This window comes from Oryctolagus cuniculus, chromosome 1 (assembly GCF_051225735.1).
Source record: "Oryctolagus cuniculus isolate XC-2025 breed Fujian yellow rabbit chromosome 1, ASM5122573v1, whole genome shotgun sequence".
NCBI lineage: Eukaryota > Metazoa > Chordata > Mammalia > Lagomorpha > Leporidae > Oryctolagus > Oryctolagus cuniculus.
The window spans coordinates 146,585,372-146,611,267 of NC_142867.1; the positions used below are offsets into that span (position 1 = coordinate 146,585,372).

At 43.7% G+C, this 25,896-nt stretch overlaps 2 protein-coding genes and 1 pseudogene across 11 annotated transcripts in view; 2 read left to right on the forward strand and 1 right to left on the reverse strand.

Moving 5' to 3' along the window:
* IARS1 (isoleucyl-tRNA synthetase 1) overlaps positions 1 to 14,204 on the forward strand; it is an 89,388-nt gene extending 75,184 nt beyond the window's left edge. For both annotated transcript variants that reach the window (XM_051859118.3, XM_089336209.1), the window contains 4 exons: positions 1,031 to 1,156; positions 5,530 to 5,673; positions 8,052 to 8,204; positions 13,656 to 14,204. In XM_051859118.3, the coding sequence (XP_051715078.1) occupies positions 1,031 to 1,156; positions 5,530 to 5,673; positions 8,052 to 8,204; positions 13,656 to 13,738 (506 nt within the window). In that variant the 3' untranslated portion in view covers positions 13,739 to 14,204. The remainder of the gene's footprint in view (positions 1 to 1,030; positions 1,157 to 5,529; positions 5,674 to 8,051; positions 8,205 to 13,655) is intronic.
* A 7,009-nt stretch (positions 14,205 to 21,213) lies between these two features.
* On the reverse strand, positions 21,214 to 24,725 carry LOC100356421 (coiled-coil-helix-coiled-coil-helix domain-containing protein 2 pseudogene; annotated as a pseudogene).
* ZNF484 (zinc finger protein 484) overlaps positions 24,532 to 25,896 on the forward strand; it is a 31,863-nt gene continuing 30,498 nt past the window's right edge. For 5 of the 9 annotated variants that reach the window (XM_089336394.1, XM_070050173.2, XM_070050177.2 and 2 more), the window contains exon 1: positions 24,532 to 24,860. Coding sequence is in view for 2 of the 9 variants with exons in the window: in XM_051858946.3 (XP_051714906.3) it covers positions 24,947 to 25,030 (84 nt within the window). In the remaining 7 variants the exon portion in view is untranslated. Of the gene's footprint in view, positions 25,031 to 25,896 lie in introns of all 9 variants that reach the window. The other 4 variants (XM_008256784.5, XM_017341989.4, XM_070050182.2 and 1 more) reach the window with 4 other exon arrangements.

A 25,896-nucleotide genomic window follows, 5' to 3' on the forward strand; every position in this document is an offset into this window, starting at 1 on the left:
AAACTGTTAAAACCAGGGATTAAGGAGGGAATGGGGCTGGAAGAGAATTGGGGTAGCTGTTATAAAGCAACATGAAGATGCTTGTGGCTGAACTGGTCTGATCTTAATGATGGTGATGGATACATGAGTTTACACAGATAATAAAATTGCATAGAACTAAACACACATACCTCTCAGTGATCAAACATGAAACTGGAGAAATTATGATCAATGGATTGCATCAATTTCAATATCCTGGTTGTGGTTTTGTACTACAGTTTTTGTGTTTTAAGATTTATTTAGTTATTTGTTTGAAAGAACTACAGATAGGGAGAGACAGAGATCTTCCATTCACTTGTTCACTCCTCAGATGGCCCCAGTGGCCAAGACTGAGCCAGACGGAATGAAACCAGGAGCCAGGAGCTCCATCTGGGTCTCCTGCATGGGTGGAGGGGCCTAAACACTTAGGTCATCTTCCCTCTGCTTTTCCCAGGCCATTAGCAGGGAGTTGGATTGGAAATGGAGCAATAGAGCAGCCAGGACTCAAACCGGTGCCCATATGGAATATTGGAATCGTAGGCAGCGGCTTTACCAGCTATGCTGGCCCCTGTACTATAGTTTTATGAGATGTTACCACTGGGGGAAACTGAGTAAAGGGTCCATGGTATCACTGTTTCCTGTAATTGTATGTGACTATAGTTACCTGCAAATAAGATGCTTAAGTCAGTAATGCCTATAATTGAATTTAAGGCAGAATAGAATAAGTCAGTATCAGGGGTCACTTGAGGATTTTTTTCTATTTTTTTTTTTTAATAATCACATAGTATTTTTAACAACTCTGAGCCTTGGGGATTTACCAACAGCTCATAAATACAAAGTTTTGAATTTAGAAAAAGACAAGAACACATTGTAGGACTTGCATATATACTGAGTGTTGCCAAAATACTATTGAGGTCCTATATATTATAAACTTGAAAAAAAAAGTTAGACTTCCTCTGTGTCCTTTTTAAATTTCTTTGCTGAGTGAGATCTTATTTCTGTGACTTTTTAGGTGGAGTATTGCTTCTGGAAAATCCAAAAGGTGAAAACAGATTGGACCTTTTAAAGCTAAAGAGTGTTGTTACTAGCATTTTTGGTGTTAAAACTACAGAACTGGCTGTCTTCCATGGTGGAACAGGTATGTGGAAAGTTGAGATGAAGTCTATGTCCTTAATGTGAGATGGGCTGATACAGGTCTTCATTTCACATTAGTTGTACTACATAACCTTTGCATTTTTCCTGACTCTGAGTTGGGGTGAACGCTTCAGCAATGACTGCCGATGGTGTCTCTCTGTGCCTCCTCACTGTGGGGTATGGCTGAAAACGCTGGGCGTAATAGGCAATGAAGCTTCTAGTTCTAGCCTTTCACCTATCACTCATGTGATGAATTTCAGGCTTCAAAGACCTCCCTGTTGAGATTCAACTTTATTAAACACAGTGACTGAATCTTACTAAATCCAGATTCTCAATAAAACCCTGAATAAAATTAAAGCATTATAAAATAATCCTGTCCCACTGGTGTGTGTTGAATTGTGAGTTCTGAAAATTGGCGTGTTGAGTTTCTAACCCCAGGACCTAGGAAAACACCGTGTGGTGACAAAGGCAGACTGGAGTTGAGCAGCTACAGACTACAGAATACTAAAGATTGCTGGAAGCCTGTAAAAGCTAGTAAGAGGCAAAGAGAGTTCCTGTAGGGATTTCAAAGAGAGCATATCAACAACTTGATTTTGCACTTCAGGCCTCTAGAGACAATACATTTCTGTTTTTTTAAATCTCCCAGTTTATAGTATTTTGTTTAAGCAGCCTCAGAAAACTAATACTTTATAAATCTTACTTTATGCATATTCATTTTCAGAAACTTCTCAATTGACACCTTTTTTTTAAGGTTTTTTGTTTGTGTTTTTTTGTGTTTTGTTTTGTTTTGTTTTGTTTTAAAGGCAGAGTTAGAGGGAAAGACAGAGAGAGATCTTCCATCTTGTGGTTCACTCCCCAAATGGCCTCAACACCTAGGGCTGGCCAGGCTGAAGTCAAGAACCAGAAGCTTCATCCAGGTCTCTGACATGGGTGCACTTAGGCCATTCTCTTCTGCTTTCCCAGGCACATTAACAGGGAGCTGGATCAGGAGGGGAGCAGCCAGGACTCAAACCTGCATCCATATGGTATACCAGCATCATAGGCAACAACTTAACCTGCTATGCCACAACACCAGCCCCACTTTTTTTTTTTTTTTTTTAAGATTTATTTATTTCTTTGAAAGGCAGAATCACAGAGGTAGAGGCAGAGAGAGAGAAGTCTTCCATCCACTAATTCACTCCCCAAATGGCCACAACAGCTGGAACTGGGCTGATCCGAAACCAGGAGCCAGGAGCTAGATTAGAAGTGGAGCATCCGATACTCAAACCAGTGCACAAATGGATGCCAGTACTGCAGGCCGTGGCCAGCCCCCAGCTCCACTTATTTTAAAGAGGAAGTATAAATGGCCAGATAAGAAAGTAAAACTATAAATTTTAGTAGTCACCAGGAATATACAAGTATATTATTTATGAATTTTATATGAAATGACACTGAGGTACTATTACCTGCCACCAACTTGGCAAAAACTAGGAGTCTCATAGTATCAAATGTTGTCAGAAATATTACATCCCTGTAATATTCAGGAACTCTGAATTACTGCTGTATTGTGAATTGTTGGGCCGAAGCCAGGAGCCAGAGCTTCATCTGGGTCTCCCACATGGGTATAGGGGCCCAAGACTTGGGCTGTCTTCTGCTGCTTTTCCAGGTGCACAAGCGGAGAGCTGGATCAGAAGTGGAGCAGCTGGGACTCGAAGTGGAGCGTATATGGGATGCTGGCGTTGTAGGCGGTGGTGGCTTTACCTAATCTGCCACAGTGCCGGCCCCATAAACATTCTTATCTAAATAAGAAATAAGTCTTACAACTATGATAGTCCTGGGTTCTATAACAAATCACATGGTTGAACTTTGATCTGCTGCTTTCCATGGCCCATTCCTTATACTGTTTGCCTTCTGCAGTTATCCTTTTAGTTGGGGCTATCTGAATCTTTCCTGATGGATTAGAGCCATTAGTATTCTTGCCTATATTAGGTTTTTATAGTTTTTTTACTCATTTTATCACTGACAAAGTACAGGGGACTATATTCCAAACGTATTCATCCTTATCCTCATTCTACAGGATAAATTGCCCCAGTCAAGACTGTAAACCTCTCTTCCTCTCCTTGCTTTTTAGCTGTCTAGCCAAAAGAGCTCAAAGTGGCCAAGTATCAACTAACTTCAAGTTTAGTGAAGCCACTGCTCTGTCACTTGGTGGAAGCATTCCTCCCTTGGGAGCTAAGCCTCCAAACTAGCAGAGATCAAAGTAGTGGATATTTAAAAGTGATAAAGGAGCTATTTTGATCTCTCTTGGTTTCAGCTTTGAATCTTGGCCGTAAGGAAAATGGATTAGAGTAGGGGTCAACAAATGTTTCTAAAAGGATAGATATTAAATATTTCAGACAGAAGTCATTAACTCGGCCATTGTAAAGCAAAAGCAGCCTTGATAATATGTTAACTAATAGGCAAGACTACGTTTCATTAAATACACAGCTATACCGTAGTCTGCTTGTCTGTCCCTCACTTAAAGCACAAACAGGATCTTGGAGGACATTATTACACTCCCTGTAAGGTTTTGCAGCCCATGTGGGACTGAAAGTACAATCTTCGGAAGGCCATATGTTTATTTTATTTTTATTTGAAGGACAGATAGAGACAGACAGATCTTCCATCTGTCAGTTCACTCCCCAAATGCCTGCAATAGGAGCCTGAGACTAAGTCTGGCTCTCCCAATGGGTGGCAGGGATCCAACTACTAGAGCCACCACTCGCTGCCTCCCAGAGTATATATCAGCAGGAAGCCAGAATCTGAAAAGAAAGAAGGAAATGAACCCAGGCATTCTGATGTGGGATACAAGTGTCCCAAGTGACATATTAACCGCTGAGACAAATGCCCTCCCCACTCTGCAGTTTTATAGGATTGGCTGCTTCAGGATAATAGAAGCGTGGTATGGCTGATGAGTTCCCTGAACCGAAACACTTTTTCATTTTGTTTTTTGCTGAAAATGGGTCAGAAACCTTGCTGTGTGAAATGCCATGTTGGTGGGCTTGACAGAAGCATTACAGTCAGCAAAGACAAATCTAGATCTAAAAGAAGTGTGTGTCAGTAAGAACAAAGTGTTGCGTTTTCCATAATAGAAATGATCCACTGTAACCACCCTGTCATCGGGTGCCTGGATCATTGACCCAGGCAATGATGTCGTATTAGAAGTTCAGTAATGAGCCCTGCTGTTGTTAGGTAGGATACAGAATAGTCAGTGAAGCAAAATGAGCCTTGGAGAGTGAAAGTGGCATTGCGGAGCCCATAGGTGTCCTTCCTCCCATGATGAAGCAACTGGGCAAGGACAGAAGTGGCTGGGGAAAATATTGACATCAACAGAGGCCGTCATATTGTCCTCCTGATATTTAGAACTTAATTCACACAACCTGCCCAGTTGGCAAAATCTGTATACCTCTTACTCTGGTTTCCTTGTTGCCAAATTCTGTTCTAAGTCCCTCACTGTTCCTATTTGGTTCAGTGACGAGCCCATGCCTGTGAATCAATACAGATCCATTCCTTTGGCTGTTTCTCCTTCCTAGCAGAATGAAGAGCCCGTTGCACTGAGCAAAGTTAGACCCAATGGGAGGACATGCACCCACCACTGTTCTTCAGGCTACCCAGAATCAGAATGGGGCTGTATGTGTGCTTTTGCTTGTGCAGCATATAGTACAAAAGCACCCATATGGTTTCTTTCTCTGTCTCCACGAACTTCCAGTGGTCCATGGGTATGACTGAGAGAAGATATCTTATGACCCCAAACTGGCCCTGGGCAGCCAATACCTGGCGGGACATGCTGCTTGTTCCCTAGGGAACTTTTCCAACTTATCCCATGCATCCACTTCACTCAGTATTTGCAAGCTACCCCATGCACTGTTCTTCAGATCGTAACTATTAATGGCCTTTCATTCATGTTTGAATACCTAAACAATGTTTAATTTTGTATAAATGAAATTATACTATATGTAATCTGTGTATCTTACTTTCCACATATGTTCATTATTCATCTTAATCTGCTAATGTATCATATTTGAACATAAGCCTTTCATAATGAAGTTTGGAATTTTGATATATAAGGAAATTTTAACAGCAGCCACAATAATACAGAGAAAAATTTAAAATGGGAGAATATTTGCTTTATATTTTAAGTTACAGATATTATGCCATTTTTGCTGCAACAATATTTCCTATTATTTGCATGTCATTAAATCATGGTTTTATGGAAAAAGCAATGCCTTTTGATAGCAAATTAAGTAGAAAGCATCCCTGTAAAAAGATACACAACAGTTTAATAATTATGTAGAAAAAAGTGAGTGACTTCAGCTGTAAACCATCTAACCCTGGAAGAATTACTGTTTTATTTTTTAGAAATACAACACCAAACTGACTTACTGAGCCTTAGCGGAAAAACACTCCACGTGACAGCAGGATCAGCTCCTTCTCTGGTCAACAGCCCTAGCACTCTTCTATGCCAGTATATCAACCTGCAGCTCCTGAACGCAGAGCCACAAGGTAGGTGCTTCCCCACCCCAGCAGTCGGGTTGCAGTGTGCTGGAAATTAAGGTTTCCTCTGATGTTCAAATCTCTGACTTAGGTGGATTTTTCTCTTTTTTAAATATTCATTCATTCATTTGTTGATTTATTTATTTAAAAAGCAGAGTGACAGAGAGAGAGAGCTCTTCAGTCTGCTGTGCACTCTCTGTGTCCCCACAGCAGCCAGGTTGAGCCAGTCCAGAGCTAGGAGCCAGCAACTCCGTCCTGGTCTCCCACATGGGTTTCAGGGACCTATGTACTTGGCCATCTTCTGCTGCCCTTCTAAAAGCATTAGCAGGAAGTTGGATCCAAAGCAGAGTAGCAGGGACTCCGATAGGTAATATACATGGGATGCTGGTGTTGCAGCTGGTTGGCTTAACCTGCTGTGCCACGCCAGCTGCACTTCTGCGTACTTTTCAGTAAGCTTTACTGTGCTGACTTGAAGTTTGGACTTCTGTCCTGCTTAGAGGAGTGCTCACAGGCTTGCTTTCTATTTTTTTTTTTTTTTTTTATGAGCAAAGGGTTATGGAATTTGTTTATTTGTTCATTTGTTCATTCCTATTTGAAAGGCACAAGGAGACATCCCATCCACTGGTTCATTTCCCAGGTCCCTCAACAGTTGTGGCCAAACCAGGCCAAAGCCAGACACCAGGAACTCAATATAGGTCTCTCTTGTGGGTGGCACAGACCCAAGTTCTTGGGCTGTCACCTCACAGGGTGCGCGTTAGCAGGAAGCCAGGACTTGAACCTTGGCACACTGATGGGATGTGAATGTCCCGTGTGGCATCTTAATCGCTATACCAAATGCCCGTCCCTTGGTGTATTTGTGTAGAAATACTCTCATCTATATGGTATGATCAAGGAATGAAATAAATTGGGGCTGTGATGCAGCGTATCAAGCTCCTATGAGTGCCAATTCAAGTCCTGGCTGCTCTACTTCTGATCCAGCTCTCTGCTAATACACCTGGGAAATCAGTGGATGATGACCCAAATCCTTGTGCCCTTGTACCCACATGAGAGGCCTGGATGGATTTCCAAGCTCCTGGCTTTGAAACCTGGCCCAGTCCTAGCCGTTGTAGCCATTTGGGGAGTAAATCAGTAAATGAAAGATATCTCTCTCTTTCCTTCCCTATCTCCATCCTTCTCTTTGTAATACTACCTCTCAGATAAATAAAATGAATCTTTTAAAATCAAGTGAATTAAATTGATTGGATAAAAATTGTAAGTAAATGAAAATTAAGTGGCAAAACATTATAGTTTGTCTTTTTATTTATTTATTTATTTTTGGAAAATGTTCTGAAAATTTGTGTATCTCCATGTTTTGACCAATTGTTATTTATTCTTTCCTGAGATTTTAGGATCCTCACTGTGTTAATTTTTAATGAAGTCTTCAGACTCTTCACTTGACCATGTACTGAATATCTGTTCCCCAAGCTGCTAGGCTTTTATATGGCTTGGTTTCTCATTTTCCCTATTCCCTTTGCACTTTTTTTTTTTTTTTTTTTTAAGGATTCATGAATGTATGTATGGGAAAGTAGAGCAACGGAGAGAGAGATCCTCCATCTGCTGGATCATTCTCCAAATGGATCCAACAGAGAAGCCAGGGTTGGGCCAGGCTGAAGCCAGGAGCCCAGAACTCCATCTGGGCTCCTACCTGGGTGGGAGGGGCCTAACTACCTGGGCCATCTTCTGCTGCCCTCCTAGGCACATTAGCCTGAACCGGAATTAGAAGCAGGAGTAGGTAGGACTCGAGCCAGCTCTCTGATATACAATGCCAGCATCCAAGATCCAGTGAAAGCTTAACCCGCTGTGCTGCAACACCAGCCCTTCCCTTTACTTTATTTATTTATTTATTTATTTATTTATTTTAGATTTTAAAAAAAATTTATTTATTTGAAAGACTTACAGAAAGAGGTGGAGAGAGAGAGAGAGAGAGGGCCTTCCACCCGCTGCTTCACTCCCCAGCTGGCCACAACGGCTGGAGCTGAGCTGATCTGAAGCCAGGAGCCCTGAGCTTCCTCTGGGTCTCCCACGTGGGAGCAGGGGCCCAAGCACTTGTGCCATCTTCCGCTGCTTTCCCAGGCCACAGCAGAGAGCTGGATTGGAAGAGGAGCAGCCAGATCTCGAACTGGTGCCCCTATGGGATGCTGGTGCTGTAGGCTGGGGCTTTAACTTACTGTGCCACAGCACTGACCCCCCCTTCACATCTATGAAATGTTTAAAGCTGTTTCTACAGGGACTATACCCGTGCTCTGCTAGTCAAAAGCTCCCAGCACTCCTCTTCAGAACTGTCTGCAATTACTACCTCTGTTAGAGGGTGAGCTCAGAATTTAAGCCACTTTTCTCTTTCTTCGTAGAGTGTTTAATGGGAACAGTGGGCACTCTGCTCCTTGAAAACCCTCTTGGACAAAATGGACTCACCCATCAAGGTCTTCTCTACGAAGCAGCCAAGGTGTTTGGCCTCCGGAGCAGGAAGCTGAAGCTGTTTCTCAACGAGACTCAAACAGATGGTGAGCGGATTATGGACCATGAATTTCTTTCTTTTTTGTCTTTCTTTTCTTGGAAGTAGGTCACATACCTAAGAGATATTAAAGAGTTCTTTTCTTTCTCTCTTTTTCTTTCTTTTAGCTTTTGCTATTGCTTTTCTTTTGCTATATTTATATATATATAATATACATATATATTTAACCATAATATGTTTTTTAACATTAGTCAAAAGGATAATTACTTTTTTGCTTTGGAAACCTAATTTTTTTTTATCAGTATGCTATTTGAAATACATGCTGTGTAGCAGTTTAGAAAGCACTTCCACACTGAGCTGCACTGTGGAGAGCAAGGTCATAGTTGACACATTCCACACCTAGTCATTCAGAAAGCAGACGCTCAGGACAGTGGTTGGCAGAAACTGGTATCCATTAGCGTTTTCTCCTCTCCCTTCACATCCTCCACCTCTAAACCTTCAGCTCCTGTGACTGTTCTGTCAGCTGCTCTACTGACATCCGAGTCCTTGCCTCTTGAGATCTGTGCTGCAGCCCTGCATGCTCACTGCAGTACTGCTGCCGCTGGAATCATTTCCCCAGATAGCTTCACTCTCTGGGATCCAGTTTGTTGTTTTGTTTTTATGTTTGTAGCCAGCCGTTCTCCATCCTGTCTGAATCACGATTGGGTCTTCTGGCGTTGGTGAAAAATCTTCAGACATCTTTTCCAAAGTTACCTCTTACTCATTCTCTCTAATATTATCTCTTTTTGGAACTTTGATTAGACATATTTCAGGTAGATATTTTTTGTCCTATCTCTCTTTCTCTTCATATACTCCTTTCTTTTGTCTTATATTCCATTGTGAGTAATTTTGCCTGATTCTCTTATCTTTGTTCAACTACAGGAAGGGTGTGCCACCACCCCTACCCCCATATAAAGCATTCTTCATTTCTGTTACAGTGTTTTGATTTCTAGTATTTCCTTTTTAATTCTTAGAGTTTCCATCTTTCTGCTTGCATTACCTATCTGTTCTGCTTGTTTTGTTATTTTTTTTAAAGATTTATTTATTTATTTATTTGAAAGAGTTACACACATAGAGAAGGAGAGAGAGAGAGAGAGAGAGAGGGGTCTTCCATCCGCTGGTTCACTCCCCAGTTGGCCGCAACAGCCGGAGCTGTGCTGATCTGAAGCCAGGAGGCAGGAGCTTCTTTCATGTCTCCCGTGTGGGTGCAGGGGCCCAAGGACTGCTTTTCCAGGCCAAGGCCTGCTTTCCCAGGCCATAGCAGAGAATTGGATCAGAAGTGGAGCAGCCGGGACTAGAACCAGCGCCCATATGGGATGCCGGTGCTTCAGGCCAGGGCATTAACCTGCTGTGCCACAGCACTGGCCCCTTTGTTATGTTTCTATTGAAACTCAATTTTAAGGAGAATTTCTCTAGTATCTTGAAAGACACTGTCTACAAATTCCACCTTAAACTCAATTTATTTTGGGCCACAAAGACAGTGTTAAGAAAGTTTTGAGCCCAGTTATGCACAGGGCAAGGAATTTTCACAAAGATGTGGTCTGTCCAATGCAAAACAAGGCTGATCAAGGCAGGTTCTCTGGATTGATTTCCTGTGGCTGGTGCAATAAACTGCCACACACTTAGTAGTTTAAGACGTAGAATTTATTCTTCCACAGTTCTGGAGGCCAGAAAGCTGAAATGAGAGCCCTGCTGTGTCTGAAGGCTCTAGGGGAGAATCTGTTCTTTGTCTCTTCCAGCTTCTGGATATCCCTTGCTCCGGATACCTCTCGTCTGTGGCCACATCTCCAATCTGTAACCATGAGCAGATTGCGTCTTCCTCTTCTGTCCATTTTCTCTTTTTCCAAATAAGGTTGCATTCACAGCTTCCAGGAATTTAGAATGTGGGTATATCTTTTGGGAGGCCATTATTAAACCTCCTGCTTTCTTTTCACTGTTTTTGTCTGTGAAGGATATTATTCAGATTTGCCCTTTTGCTGTGGGATCCTTATTCAAGACTTCAGTTTTGAGGAGTTTTAGACTTCTCTAATAAAACCCCTTGACTCATGTCTCATGGCATTAACCTACCAGGAACCACCAGAAAATCTTATTATTTGAGAACCTCTTAGGAGCTGTGGCCTCTATAGATTTCCCCCATTTTCTCCATGCCCAGCTATTTATACTTTAAAAATTAATGTTTTATATCACATTTTCAGCCATATTGTTAAAAACTAAAGCCTTACTTCCCCTTGGGTTCCTGCCTTCCTGCCCTATAATGGAACATGACCACTGTGTCTCAGATCGTTTTCAATGATTCTCCCTTGCCTTTTTCCCTCTCACCTGGTTCACAGCCTTATCATCCATTGAAATCACCCAGCCTGTTCCCCCACCAAGATTATCTTCATGAGCATTTTCCCTCTAATGTTATTCTCCTGCTCAGAGACCTCATGGCTCCCCTTTGTCTAATGCCTCAGAATTTTCATCTTGGCCCACAAGAAGATCCTTCTTTTTTCTGGTCCTTTTTTCTAGTTACATTCAAGAATCTTTCACTATCTTAGAAGGCATTTTTCACTCTCCTTCCAACATACTTGGCTGTTTCATTGTGTTATAGTAGTAAAGGTTATCTGTATCTATATATCTATATCTATATCTATATATATAGTTTTCTATTTTTGTAAGTTTTATCTGAAACTTAAAAATACTCTTGACTTCCTTTTCTTATCCGTCAAATCCATTGCACCAACTGCTGTTGTGCCATGGAACTGAAAAAATGTCATCTTCTCACTTGTTTCAGGATAAAATCATGTCTGTGTGAATTAAGTACTTACAGTGCTACCTGCCATTCACATAACCAGCTTTTAACTGCATTCTTTTTACTCTGTGAGGTTAGCAACACAAGAGTGTCATAAATCAGAGCTTAAAGGTTAAGAGACTTAGCCATGATTACCACAAAGCTGAGAGTTTCTTTTTCCCATCTAGCATCTGTAGCCTCATTTTCATTATGTTTTCTCTCTTAGAATTACCTTTTGTAATGTATTAATAGCTTGGTAAATTAGAAAGATGAATTGGAAGGATCACGAAGTACTTAAGATCTTAGAAATTCTTGATGTTTTCTTGCTTGTTTCACTAGACTGTCTAAATCTCCAGATCTTGTAATTATCTATTAAGGAGGCAACTTTGTATTTTCACATCTAGCATTGCTTGCTAGGGCAAGAGCTGTTTTTTAGAGAAAGCTGATCATTTCCCTTTGAATTAAGATCTGGCTAGAAAGAAAATGCCTCATAGTAGGCAAATAATTTTCTTTTCCTCTTCAGGGGCCCCAGGGTTAGCCAAACTGTATGGTAAGGGCACGGTCCTCCAGAAGTCTCCCATAGTCTGCGTCAAGCTCCTGACTCTGACTGTAAAGAGTTAGAGTTCGGCCGGCGCCGCGGCTCACTAGGCTAATCCTGCGCCTTGCGGTGCCGGCACACCGGGTTCTAGTCCCGGTCGGGGCGCCGGTTTCTGTCCCGGTTGCCCCTCTTCCAGGCCAGCCCTCTGCTGTGGCCAGGGAGTGCAGTGGAGGATGGCCCAGGTGCTTGGGCCCTGCACCCCATGGGAGACCAGGAGAAGTACCTGGCTCCTGCCATCGGATCAGCGCGGTGCGCAGGCCGCAGCGCACTGGCCACGGCGGCCATTGGAGGGTGAACCAACAGCAAAGGAAGACCTTTCTCTCTCTCTCTCTCTCTCTCTCTCTCTCTCTCCCCCCCTCTCTCTCTCACTATCCACTCTGCCTGTCAAAAAAAGAAAAACAAAAAAACAGTTCAACTACAAACTCGGAGGGAAGAATCCACACAAGACCACCATCACTGCACCAGCTGCAAAGTTGGAGAAGTTCCCAAACCACCTTAAAGTTGTTGTTATTGGCTTCATTTATATTTATTTGAGGGAGAACTCCCATCTGTCGATTGACTACCAGATATCTATAAGGCTCAGCCAAGCAGAAGCCAGGTTTCCTACCTGGGTGGCAGGAACCCAATTACTTGGGTCACCACCTCCTGCCTCCCAAAACGTACATTAGCAGAAACCTGGAATTAGGAGCACAGCTGGGAATTGAACCCAAGTAATTCAATATGTGATACTAGTGTATCAGCCACTATACCAAATATCCACCCCACCTTCAGGTTTAGTAATTGACTCGAAGTGGAATGAGCTTAAAAGAATATTTAAGGGTCTGTTCAAGCTCCCTGTGTATTCACTTAGGTTGTTGATCTTAAAAGGTTTATGTAGTTATTTGAGAGGTAGAGTTAGAGAGTTAGAGAAAGAGATCTTCCATCTGCTGTCCACTCTCCAAATGGCCACAAACTGGACCCGGACCAAGCCAAAGCTTGGCTGTTGTGGCCATCTGGAAAGTGAACCAGCAAATGGAAGATATCTCTCTCTAACTCTTTCAAATAAAATTTAAAATATATATATATATATATATATATATATATATATATATATATATATATATATATATAAAGGGGCCGGCATTGTGGCTCACTTGGTTAATCCTCCACCTGCGGCGCCAGCATCCCATATGGGCACTGGGTTCTAGTCCCGGTTGCTCCTCTTTCAGTCCAGCTCTCTGCTGTGGCCCAGGAAGGCAATGGAGGATGGCCCAAGTGTTTGGGCCCCTGCACCCACATGGGAGACTAGGAGGAAGCACCTGACTCCTGGCTTTGGATCGGCACAGCACCAGCCATTGCGGCCACTTGGAGGATGAACCAAAGGAAGGAAGACCTTTCTCTCTGTCTCTCTCACTGTTTAACTCTATCTGTCAAATAAAAAAAAAAAAAAAAAAAAAAAGAAACACAGTTTGGCAAATTCTTGAAAATATATATATATTAAAAATAGTGCTTGTGAGTCACTAAAATGAGTAAGTTGAGATGAGTAAACAGAAAATAATAATAATTTGCCAGGAAGACTAATAGACTCACTCATGGTTTTGTTTATTAAAGAAAAAGAAAACAAATTTGAACCAGCCAAAGAAGGAGATAGAAACTACAAAATCCTGGGGTGTCCGTATGGTAGACTTCAGATCATACTCCTCATGGAATCATAGATACTGTTATCTCTTCCCATCCCTAATATGTGCCCCGTCCTTGGCGTCCAGTGTTCTTATTGAGGTTTCATTATGTGGAAGTGATTGATTCATTGCCCACATGATCGGTCTCTTTTCTCAGCAGATACCGTGTGACTCTATCCTGAATCCTATAGTGGTTCTTTGTAGTGTGGCCAACTCTACCCTGAGTCATCTTGTTAGCATAAAGATTGGATATGCTGAAAGAGCCCCCACTGAGCAACAAAGACACTTCTATGATAGGATTCTAAGGGCTTAAAAATTGCCCCTTAGAAACTGGGACAAAAGTCATACCTCTGTTAGGATGAGGCTAAATACTATACAGTACAATTCACCTATAATAGAATATTAATTTTTTTCAACATTTTCCTTCCATTCTAGAAATTACTGAAGACATCCCCATGAAGAGTTTGAATATGAAGACAGTGTATGTTTCCGTATTGCCAACAACAGCAGAATTCTAACATTCAATTATTAATGTGTTTCAGTCACCTTTTCTGAACTTAAACTCATGACCTACCCATATGTATAATACAAGAACACATGGACACACTGAAGAGACTTCCTTCAGGTGCATATTTAATGCTGCTTTGGGTCTAAAATTCAAATGGATTGATTGATCAATCAAGTGACTTGAGAACACACAGTGGTGTTCACACGTAACCTTAAACACCTATGCAGTCATGTTGGAGATGATTATAAAGTTACCTCAGATCACAAAGTTTATTTCTATACTTGAGTTCTTAAGTACAGAATGCAGAAGTGACTTAAATGGCATAGTACATATATCATTGTTTGGCCTTTGAAAACTTATTTGAGACCTCTTGAAGAAATGAACATGTTATATATTTCTGCTGCCTGGATTTTCCTGGGTAATTTGATGGAATATTTTGTCTCAGTAAATCAGAATAATAAACTCTCCCAAATATAGATGTGTTAGAAGTAACTCATTCTAGCCGGCACCGCGGCTAATCCTCCACCTTGCGGCACCGGCACACTGGGTTCTAGTCCCAGTCGGGGCGCCGGATTCTGTCCTGTTGCCCCTCTTCCAGGCCAGCTCTCTGCTGTGGCCTGGGAGTGCAGTGGAGGATGGCCCAAGTGCTTGGGCCCTGCACCCCATGGGAGACCAGGAGAAGTACCTGGCTCCTGGCTTCGGATCAGCGCACTGCGCTGGCTGCAGCTCGCTGGCTGCGGCGGCCATTGGAGGGTGAACCAATGGCAAAGGAAGACCTTTCTCTCTGTCCCTCTCTCTCTCTCTCTCACTGTCCACTCTGCCTGTCAAAAAAAAAAAAAAAGTAACTCATTCTCCTATAGTTTAATTAAAACATGAAATTTGTAATCTTTGAAAAACCAAGATTTCATGGTGACATCTGTATTTACAGAAGACTAAACATCTAACATTATTTCTTCCCAAGTCCTGGGCAATAATTTGGATCCTCAAAGAAGCAAGTTCCAAGATAAAATTAGATGTGCAAGAATTAATTGGAAGGGCTAGCACTGTGGCATAGTAGGGTAAGCCTCCACTTACAGTGCCACCATTCTCATATGGGCACTGGTTCGAGTCCCGACTGCTCTACTTCCCATTGTAGCCATTTGGGGAGTGAACCAGCAGATAGAAGAGCTCTCCATCTATAACTCTGCCTTTCAAATAAATAAAGAAATCTTTGAAAAATAAGAAGAAGAAGAAGTGGAGCAGCTGGGACACTGGCAGATACCCATCTAGGCCACAATGCTGGTCCCAGAGGAATATTTCCTAAAATTGACTGTTAAACACATTTGTAATTATATTTTTAAAAAATTAATTGGATGCACAAGGGGAGAGGGAGCAAGTATTAAGAGAACCTTCAAATGACAGTGTAGATCTGCTAGCTGTGATAAGATGAAAGGAAGGAAAATAGATTAGAAAAAGTCTGAATTTCAGTACAGAAGCAAAGCATTGTTCAGGCCAATGAAGAGTCTTCAGGCAAAGATTTCTTTTAGTAGAGTTCAGAGTTGGGTGCCAGTGACCTGGCTTTGTGCCCCTGCCTTGCTCAGTCAGTATCTGGGTGCTCCCCAAGTTAGATCATAGCCTTGGCACAAATGCCAATGGAAACAGGCAGAATCTGGAGAATTGGAAAGCAAGTAGATGGGAGTAAACTAACTTGGTAGACCCAAGGAGTCAAATTGTAAGCTAGCAGTAGAGACAGTAAATAATGCATTTATAGCTTAGTGTTCTCAGCACCCATTACCTCTGGGACTAAAGGTGAAGAAGAGGCACATAGGGAGGGTTAGGTGCACACTGGGAAAACTTAGAGCTTCTCCCCATTGCCACATTGCTAGGCAGCTCTCTTTATCCCACTTTATTGGCATTTTCAGGGTTCTTCTCTGTTGAGGCTAACAGAATGACCGTGCATGGTGGAAATCCATTGAAGACAAGTTTGGCAGATTCCCAAAACCAACCCTTGGGTTAATTTGCTAGAAAGACAGAAAACTTGCATTCCTGGTTACCACTAATTGCAGGGAAATGTTAGATTACAGTCAGCCACAGAAATGCAGAAGACAGTCCAGGAGAAGTATCAAACACATCTCTGTTGCCCTGTCTCTGGAGAGTCCGAATGTATTACCAACATCAGTGTATGACAATATGCACAGAGTTGCCAACCAGAGGTGCTCATGCAATCCTCAGTGTTTCTTGGGGCTTCGTCCTATGTGCATGGGTGATGGTCCACATGGTTAATCTGTAAGTCAACTGATACTGCATGCCCAAAATCTTCACCCTAAATCTCCTTGTTGATCTGTCTGATGTGGTCTGTGTCCCCCTCACCCTAAGGCTAAGATTTATGGAATTTGTGGCCAATATCAGCCATAAATTACTTTTTTAAAGTACATTTTAAAGACTATTCAGTATTACATAGGCAAACAAGATACTCCCGTGTATTCAAACATTACAAGGGCAAAACCAAATCTATATAGTATTGTACTGGACACAAGATTAAGTGGTTTTATATATACTGCCCACCAGACAAAAAAAGAAAAATGTAAAAGTATTGGCACTAAGGATTACTCACAAAATGGCTCACTGATCAACCTACAATGAAGTTCTAAGTACCACACATACCATACCCTTGTGTCAATGTTTTAGCCCCGGGATGTTACTTGTACTGCAGAATTACCAGATACCTAATGAAAGCCTCTAACATGGAAGAGTCCATAATAGGCTGGCTCCTGCAGGGCCAGCATCTTGTATGGGTGCCGGTATGAGTCCCTGCTGCTCCTCTTCCGATCCAGCTCTCTGCTATGGCCTGGGAAAATAGTGGAAGATGGCCCAAGTCCTTGGGCCCCTGCACCCGCCTGGGAGACCCAGAAGAGGCTGCTGGTTCCTGGCTTCAGGTCGTCTCACCTCTGGCCGTTGTGGCCATCTGGGGAGTGAACCAGCAGATGGAAGACTCTCTGCCTCTGCCTCTCTGCCTTTCAAATAAATTTTTTTTAAAAAGTAAAAAACAAAGGAATCAAATAATGTGAGAAGTAAACTACCCAACCAACTCTATTATTAATGTCCTTAGAGAACAAAGTATTACCTCTATGAAATAAGAATGGGCTGCTATAAAATGGAGATGTCAGAGAACAAAATGTTCCTGATAATTTAAAACATAATAGCAAAAATGAAAAACCTCAACAGAATCACTGGAAAATAGTGTTGAGGACATTTTCCAAGTGGTGTTGGTATTAAAAATCGAGTTCTGGGGCCGGCGCTGTGGCATAGCAGGCAAAGCTGACGCCTGCAGTGCCAGCATCCTATATGGGCGCTGGTTCAAGTCCCAGCTGCACCACTTCTAATCCAGCTCTGCTATGGCCTGGGAAAGCAATAGAAGATGGCCCAAGTCCTTGGGCCCCTGCACCTGCCTGGCAGATCCGGAAGAAGCTCCCGGCTCCTGGCTCCTGGCTTCAGATCGGCACAGCTCAAGCCGTTGCAGCCAATTGGGGAATGAACCAGCAGATGGAAGACCTCTCTCTCTCTCTCTCTGGCTCTCCTCCTCTCTCTGTGTAACTCTGACTTTCAAATAAATAAATAAATCTTTTAAAAAAAAAATCTGAGAGGGAAGAGATATGTGAATTAGAATCTGAGAAGTCCAGTATCCAAATTGTAGGGGTTCTAAAAGAGAAGTCAAGTGTAAATAATGTAAGCAAATGTAACATAACTAAAATACAGAAGCAGATGGAAAGTGTCTTCAAATGCCTAGCAAAACACATGAAAATAAACTCCAATGGGCTGGCGCTGTGGCGCAGCGGATTAATGCCCTGGCCTGAAGCACTGGCAACCCATAGGGGCGGCAGTTCTAGTCCTGGCTGTTCCACTTCCGATCCAGCTCCCTGCTGTGGTCTGGGAAAGCAGTAGAACATGGCCCAACTCCTTGGGCCCCTGCACCCACGTGGGAGACTTGGAAGAAGCTCCTAGCTCCTGGCTTCGGATCGGCCCAGCTCCCGCCGTTGCGGCCTATTGGGGAGTGAACCAGTGGATGGAAGACCTCTGTCTCTCTATTTCTCTCTCTCTGCCTCTCCTCTCTCTGTGTAACTCTGACTTTCAAATAAATAAATAAATCTTTTCTAAAAAAAAAAAAAAGAAAAGAAAAAAGAAACATCACTGAAATGTAAGAACAAAGAGTAGGCTTCTAGAATTTTTTTTTTTTTTTTTTTTTCAAAAACAAAAGGTTAGGGGCCGGCGCTATATCACAGTGGGTTAATGCCCTGGCCTGAAGCGCTGGCCTCCCATATGTACGCTGGTTTGGGACCCAGCTGCTCCACTTCCAATCCAGCTCTCTGCTATGGCCTGGGAAAGCAGTAGAGGATGGCCCAAGTCCTTGGGCCCCTGCACCTACGTGGGAGACCTGGAAGAAGCTCCTGGCTCCTGGCTTTGGATCAGCACAGCTCCGGCTGCTGCGGCCAATTGGGGAGTGAACCATCAGATGGAAGACCTCTCCCTCAGCCTCTCCTTTCTTTTTGTAACTCTTTCAAATAAATAAATCTTTTTAAAAAAATTAGCAATTAGTAAGTATTTGATTTCTCAATACAGCAAGACGATAATATTCTCAATGCTTAAGGAAAAGTTTACTAACTAAAACTCTAGTAGACCAAACCACCAAATAAGTATAAAGTTAGAGTAGAGACACTTGGAGACATGATGTAGGTCTTTTTTTTTTTTTTTTAAAGATTGTTTTTATTTATTTATTTGAAAGGTAGAGTTACGGACAGTGAGAGAGAAAGAGAGAGAGAGAGAGGTCTTCCATCTGCTGGTTCACTCCCCAAATGGCCACAATGGCTGGAGCTGCGCCGACCTGAAGCCAGGAGCCAGGAGCTTCTTCCCAGTCTCCCACATAGGGGCCCAAGGACCTGGGCCATCTTCTACTGCTTTCCCAGGCCATAGCAGAGAGCTGGATCGAAAAGTGGAGCAGGCGGGACTCGAACCGGTGCCCATATGGGATGCTGTCGCTGCAGGCAGAGAATTAACCTACTGCGCCATGGCGCTGGCCCCATGATGTAGGTCTTGAAAAACTCATCTATTATGGTTTGAGCAGGACTTGACTCCCCAAACTCTGGCAGACACTTGAGCCCTACATTTTTATGTTAACGATGGATGGATTAATGTTAATGGTTGATGGATTAGAGGTAGAGACTTGATCAAATTAAATTATGGCATCTGAGAGGTGGCCTGTTTTTAAGTCCTGCCCTCAGAAACTAATTCTTACGCAAACACTGGTTGCACAGGCTGAATGTGCAGAAGCCTCTGCTTCCTGGCGCACAATGTGATCCTCCCTCCACATGTGTCCCACCACAAGACCAAGGGGTCACCCCATCTTGCACCGTGGATCTCCAAAACTGAGCCAAAATAACCCTTCATGTCTAAGAACTCCTTAGGTATTTAAGTTACAGTGACGGAAAGCTGACTAATGCATCTCCCATGAACCTTCCTCTGGAAGCTATTGGAAATGTGCTCTACCGAACTGCAATAAGCACACCCAGACCTTGATTTCTAACGCCACTCTACAATTAAAGGAATCAAATTTCCCCAAGAAAAATGGCTGGTTCTGGAACCAGTGATGGGAATACTTGGGGCCGGTATTGTGGCATAGCAGGTAAAGCCGCCACCTGAGACACCAGCGTCCCATATGGGTGCTTGTTTTTTGTCCCAGCTGCTCCACATCTGATCCATCTTGCCACTAATGTGCCAGGGAAAGCAACAGAAGATGACCCAAGTGCTTGGGCCTCTGCACCCGTATGGGAGACTTAGAAGCAGCTCCTGGGCCGGCACCACGGCTCACTAGGCTAATCCTCCACCTTGCGGCGCTGGCACATCAGGTTCTAGTCCCGGTCAGGGCACCGGATTCTGTCCTGGTTGCCCCCCTTCCAGGCCAGCTCTCTGCTGTGGCCAGGGAGTGCAGTGGAGGATGGCTCAAGTGCTTGGGCCCTGCACCCCATGGGAGACCAGGAGAAGCACCTGGCTCCTGCCATCGGATCAGCGCGGTGTACCAGCCACAGCGCGCCGGCCCCGGTGGCCATTGGAGAGTGAACCAACGGCAAAAGGAAGACCTTTCTCTCTGTCTCTCTCTCTCTCTCACTGTCCACTCTGCCTGTCAAAAAAAAAAAAAAAAAAAAAAAAAAAAAAAAAAAAAAAGAAAGAAAGAAAGAAAGAAATGAATAAAGTGAAGCCCTACACAAGCTTGAATCCTAGCTGTCCTTACAATGGAACCCTGTTGGTGTGTTGGTAAGCTGTTGGAGAGGGAAAGCAATTACATATCCATTTGCAATTTCCTATCTGTTTTAAGGGGCCTGAGTCCTTGGGCTCTGACTTCCAGAGGAATTTCTTGGCCCTTTTCTTTTTCTTTTGTAGAGATTTATTTATTTGAAAGTCAGAGTTACACACAGAGAGATGGAGAGGCAGAGAGAGAGAGAGAGAGAGAGAGAGAGAGAGAGAGAGGTCTTCCATCCACTGGTTCACTCCCCAATTGGCCACAATGGCCGGAGCTGTGCTGATTCGGAGCCAGGAGCCAGGAGCTTCTTCCAGGTCTCTTATGTGGGTTCAGGGGCCCAAGGACTTGGGCCATCTTCTACTGCTTTCCCAGGCTATAGCAGAGAGCTGGATTGGAAGTGGAGCTGCCAGGACTTGAACCGGCGCCCACATGGGATGCTGGCACTGCAGGTGGCGGCTTTACCAGCTATGCCACAGCACCAGCCCCTCTGAGCCCTTTTCTTTAACCTCTTACATGAGACAGGAAGTCTGGTGGGGGCTGGGTGTCTATTCGCTCTTACCCTAGGTAGGCTAAGGCTCTGATCAAGTTTTTCCTTTGAAGACAGGTCTTTAAAGAGAACCAAATGTTGCAGGCGCATTTCAGATATTTACTTTCCCTCTTTCTCTGCAGAAGCATCAAAGGATTTACCACCCCTCCCTGGTGGGGCTCATGGCGGTAAAACCTGAAGGATTTTGAGGCCCCTTTACGCTGTGCCCCAACAAGTTACTAACTCTCCAATTAGTTTATGCTAAGTTGCCAGCAACTAGGCAACTATCATTTGCATGTTCCTACCAGTTCTTGGATCCAGGATTATCTGCTTCCAGTGAGGTGCAATCCTCCGTATTTATCTGTCTCTTCAGGTTAGATTTGTCCCGTGACTTAATTATTTTTCTTGGAAGAAAATCACTTTATTCTACTCATAAACAATAACATTACTACAGCCGTTCAAGGAGACCAAGTATCTGTGCAGCCCTAAGTTCGATACCATCTCAGTGAGTTTCCACACAGCAAGGATGCCCTCTTCCACTGCAGTGCTGAACCAAGGATGCTCTTCAAAGCAGGCGACAGCTTGACCTGTTGGCTTTACACTTTACACTTTGACCACCAATTACATTTTCATGCTAAAATAACTTGCCCATGAGATTGGATTTTCTACTTCATCTTGAACTTCTTCATTAGACTAACCCATTTGCAGTTCCACACTGTCTCAGGACTTTACTGAAACCCTCATAGAGCCTAACATCACCCTGGTTCTGGGCACACTCCAAAAACCACTTCATCACTCCTGCTGCTGTGCTGACTGGTCTCCCTCACGCACCTGGTAAGCGATGCTGGGACTTGAGGACTCAGAATACTTCCTCCACTGAAGCCGCCAGTGGTAGCATGACCCAGTGCATGCCCACAGCAGAGCCCACGGCCACGCCAGCTGCAGTGGCTGCCATCTGGGCCATCAGGCCTGGCTGTTGGGCTGCAGCAGACATTGGGGCTGCTCGTGGCTGGGCTGCCGGCACTGGCCGTGGTGCAGCTCTCCTTTGAGGTGCCCGGCTGGCCAGAGGAGCCATGCGGGAAGTACAGGTTCAGCTTCCACATCATGTGGAAGTCTACCCTGGTGAATCAGTTCCTAGCAGAGCTAAGAAATGTTGATTTTCAGTTATTCATCTTTTTCCAGTGTGTGAAGGCAGGAATGAGGACTTCCAAGCCCTTTACTCAGAGGTGTGAGAGTGGAATTGGAAGCCAGTGCTGTGGCAGAGCGGGTAAAGCCTCTGCCAGTTTTGACAAGAGTCCTGCTAAATCAATTTATCCAGAATCCCTCTTACCTAATTTCTGCAAAAAACTCCATTGCAATAGTTCCTGTATCAGTTGCAATAGTTTTAAAAAAAGATACCCCAGATATGAGCTTCTTGTCAGATGTGGTTTATCAAATGTGTTTTGCAAAATTTTCCCCCAGTTTTTAGCTTTTCTTTTTCATTTTTACTTTATTTAAAGTATTTTTCTAAAAATTTATTTGAAAGGCAGAGTTACAGAGAGATATACTCCCCAATGTCTGCAAATGGCCCCAGGCAGGGCTAGGCTGAATCCAAGAGCCAGGAGAGTCATCTGGGTCTCCCATGTGGATGGCAGGAACCCAAGCACTTGGACTATCTTCCACTGCTTATGCAGGCACATTAGCAGGAAGCTGGATCAGAAGGGGAGCAGCCATGATACAACTCAGTGCCCATACGGCATGCCAGTGTCATAGGTGGCAGCTTATTCTGCTGTGCCACAGTGCCAGCACCCCATCCTTCATTTTCAAAGCATAGTCCTTGGGGCTGGCACTGTGGTATAGTGGGTAAAACTGCCACTGTAGTACTGGCATCCCATATGGGTACCAGTTCAAGTCCCAGCTGCTCTACTTCTGATCCAGTTCTCTGCTATGGACTAGGAAAGCAGTGGAAGATGGCCCAGGTGCTTGGTCCCTGTACCTATGTGGAAAACTCAAAAGAAGCTCCTGGCTTCAGATCAGCCCAGCTATAGCTGTTGCAGCCATTTGGGGAATGAACTAGCAGATAGAAGACTTCTCTCTCTCTCTCTCTCTCTCTCTCTCTCTCTCTCTCTTCCCTGACTCTCTATCACTCTGTCTTTCAAATAAATAAATAAATCTTTAAATACACAAAACAAAAAAACATGGTCCTATGCAGGGCAAAAGGTTTTTTAAAAAATATTTAATTAATTTATTTGAGAGACAGAGCTCCCATTTATTGGTTCACTCCTCAGTTGTACAAAATGAAGCCAGGAAGTGGGAACTCACTGCAGGTCTCCCATATGGGTGGCAGGGATCCAGCCACCAGAATTATCATCTGCTGCCTGCCAGGATCTGCAATAGCAGGAGGATGTAATTGGCCATGGAGCTAGGACTTGAACCCAGGCACTCTGATATGAGATATGCACGTCCCAAGTGGCATCTTTTTTATTTATTTTTAAAAAAGATTTATTTATTTGAAAGGCAGAATTACAGAGAGAAAGTGGCATCTTAACCAATAGCCATCCACTAAAGGGCAAAAATTTTGCATCTTGATGAGGTGCAATCATTAAAAAATTGTTTTGAGGGGCAGGTACTGTGGCGTAGTGGGTAAAGCCACCACCTATAGTGTCAGCATCCCATTTAGGCACCAGTTTGAGTACCAGCTGCTCCACTTCCAATCCAGCTCTCTGCTATGGCCTGGGAAAACAGTAGAAGATGGACCAAGTCCTTGGGCACCTGAACCCACATAAGAGACCTGGAAGAAGCTCCTGGCTTCTGATCGGCTGAGCTCTTGCCATTGTGGTTATTTGGGGAATGAACTAGCAGATGGGACTCTCTCTCTTTCTCTCTCTCTCTCTCTCTCTGTGTGTGTGTGTGTGTGTGTGTGTCTGCCTTTCATATAAATAAAAAAAAAACTTTAAAAAATTCTCCAATGAAACTATCTGGGCATGAAGATTTAGAAAGAGGCCTCTCTTACCCACTGGTTCACTCCCTAAATACCTGCAACAAGGCTGAAGTCTGGTGCTAGAATTGAGCCCACATATGTGATAGGGGCACAGTTACTGGAACCATCACCTGCTGCCTCCCAAGGTGCTCATTAATAGAAAGCTGGAATCAGAAGTAAAGCTGGGACTCAAAAACCAGTGCTGTACTCTGGGGTCTGGGTGTCCCAAGCAGTGTCTTAACCCTTGTGCCAAATGTCCAACTTGAGGTTTATTTGTCAGGTGTTTGAGGAGTTGTTTATGGTATTCTTTTTATGTCTGCTATAGTGGTATCTCCTGTTTCACTGCTGACATTGGTAATCAGTGCCTCCTCTATAGCTTTGTCGATTTTATTGACTTTTGCAGAGAGCAATCTTTTATTTGATTTTTCCACTTATTTTTCTTCTTCGGTTTCATAGATGTCTAGTATTATCTTTATTATCTCCCTTCTTTTACGTGCTATGGATTTCTTTTCTTCTTTTTAGTTTCCTTAAGTGGGAACTTGGTTCTTGATTTGAGAATTTCTTCTTTTGTAATGTAAAACTTTAGTAGCATAAATTTTCCTCTCACCACTGCTTTAGCTGCACCCCACACATTTTTATATAATCATTTCATTTTCAAACATTTTTTTAAAAAATGTGAGATCTCTTTGAACCATGCATTATTCAGCATTGTGTTTCCAAGGGTTTGGAGATTTTGAAAGATCACACCATCTTTCTGTTACTGGTTTTTACTTTATCTCTTCAGAGACCACATTCTATATGATTTCTTTTAAATTTGTCGAGATTTGTTTTAAGGCCCAGGTCATGGGTTACCTTGGTCAATGCTCAAAGGATGCTGTGGTAAATGCTTGACTAGAATGTGTTTCCTGCTGTTCAGGGGAGGAATGTTCCCTAAATGAGGATTACTCCCCTTCCTGTGGTTGGTTGGTAGTGTTGAGTTCACAGAGGTATGGAGGAAAGGTTGGGTTACAGCGTTTGGTTGTGTCCCGGATAGCCCGAAGGGACACACCTCCTCTAGTTTCCTTTCCTCTGACAGTTCAGCCCCGCTGTCCCTACATCACTTCAACATGGCCGCCCGCAGACCGGAAGGTCGGCGCGGGCGCTGCCATATTGGCTGTGAGCCTCAGCCGCCCAAACGGGAGCGTTTGGCCGAGCGCCATGTTGACTACTGGCAATCCGGCCGTGAAGCCTTTTCTGGGCATGCGCACGCGCAGGCCGCGCCGCCTCGCATCCAGCTGGGGCAGGGAGGGAATGACAAAAAGGAAGTGGGTTGCGTTCTAACGTCTGCGACCGTAGTCGCCGCCCGGGGCAGATGAGACAGCGTGGGTGAGGGTCAGGTGAGTGCCGGGCTGAGCATCTGTGCCCTGAGTGAAGAGGGGCCTCTGACGTCCGTGATGAGCCGTGCCCTGAGCGACAGGGCGGGATGTGGACGGAACACCGGAGTCAGCGACCTGGGATGGTCGGTCTGGGCGGGGTGATGCGGTTTGCGGGGTCCGTGAGGATGGAGGTGCGGTCCAGTGAGGCGCCCTGTGGGGGGTCTGAGGCGGGTGTGTGGGAAGTGTAACTGGGGACCGAGAAGGGAGGTGTGTGAGGGTGAGCGATCCTATCGGATTTCCTCTCTCCTCTATGCGTAGTGGTCTGCCTACACTTCACGTGTCTGACTCGTTATCATGGCATAATTTGCTGGGGATTTCTGAAATACAGCTGGGGGGTTGCATCCAATTTTCCACTTATTTTTGTTTTGATCCCTCCGTATTCTGATTGGTAGCTCCTTTGCCATTCCTATTATGTTTATATATTATTCTTTCTCTTATAATCGTGTATCTCAAGGATTTATTTTATGGGACATCTTGAAATACTGGCTCTTGGTTTTGTTTGCATCCCTTACTCTTTTAATTTTTCCTTTTTAGATGCTTCCTCCTCCCGCCCCCGCTTCGCCCTTGATGTAATTTGTTGTTTTTATCCTTTATTAAGTTTTATACTGGATGCATTTAGGGTTGTAAAGGTTTTCTACATCTTTATCCATGAAACGTATAAATTCATTTTGATGCCCTACTTTAATCCTGAGTTATTTAGGAGAGTTGCTTCATCCCCAGATTATTGAGATATTTTGATTGCTTATTTTTTAAATCATTATTTTGTCTGAAAATGTAGACTGTCAAGTCTCAACTTTAATTTTTTTTTTTTTTTATTTGAATGGCAGAATGATAGGAGAGACAGAAAGAGAGATCTTCTGTCAGCTGGTTCACTCCCCTGAAATGGTCAGGGCTGGTCCAGGCTGAATCTAGGAGCCCAGAACTCCATCTGGGTCTCCCAAGTGGGTAGGGCCCAAGCACTCGGAACATCTTCCACTGCATTCCCAGGCATTAGCAG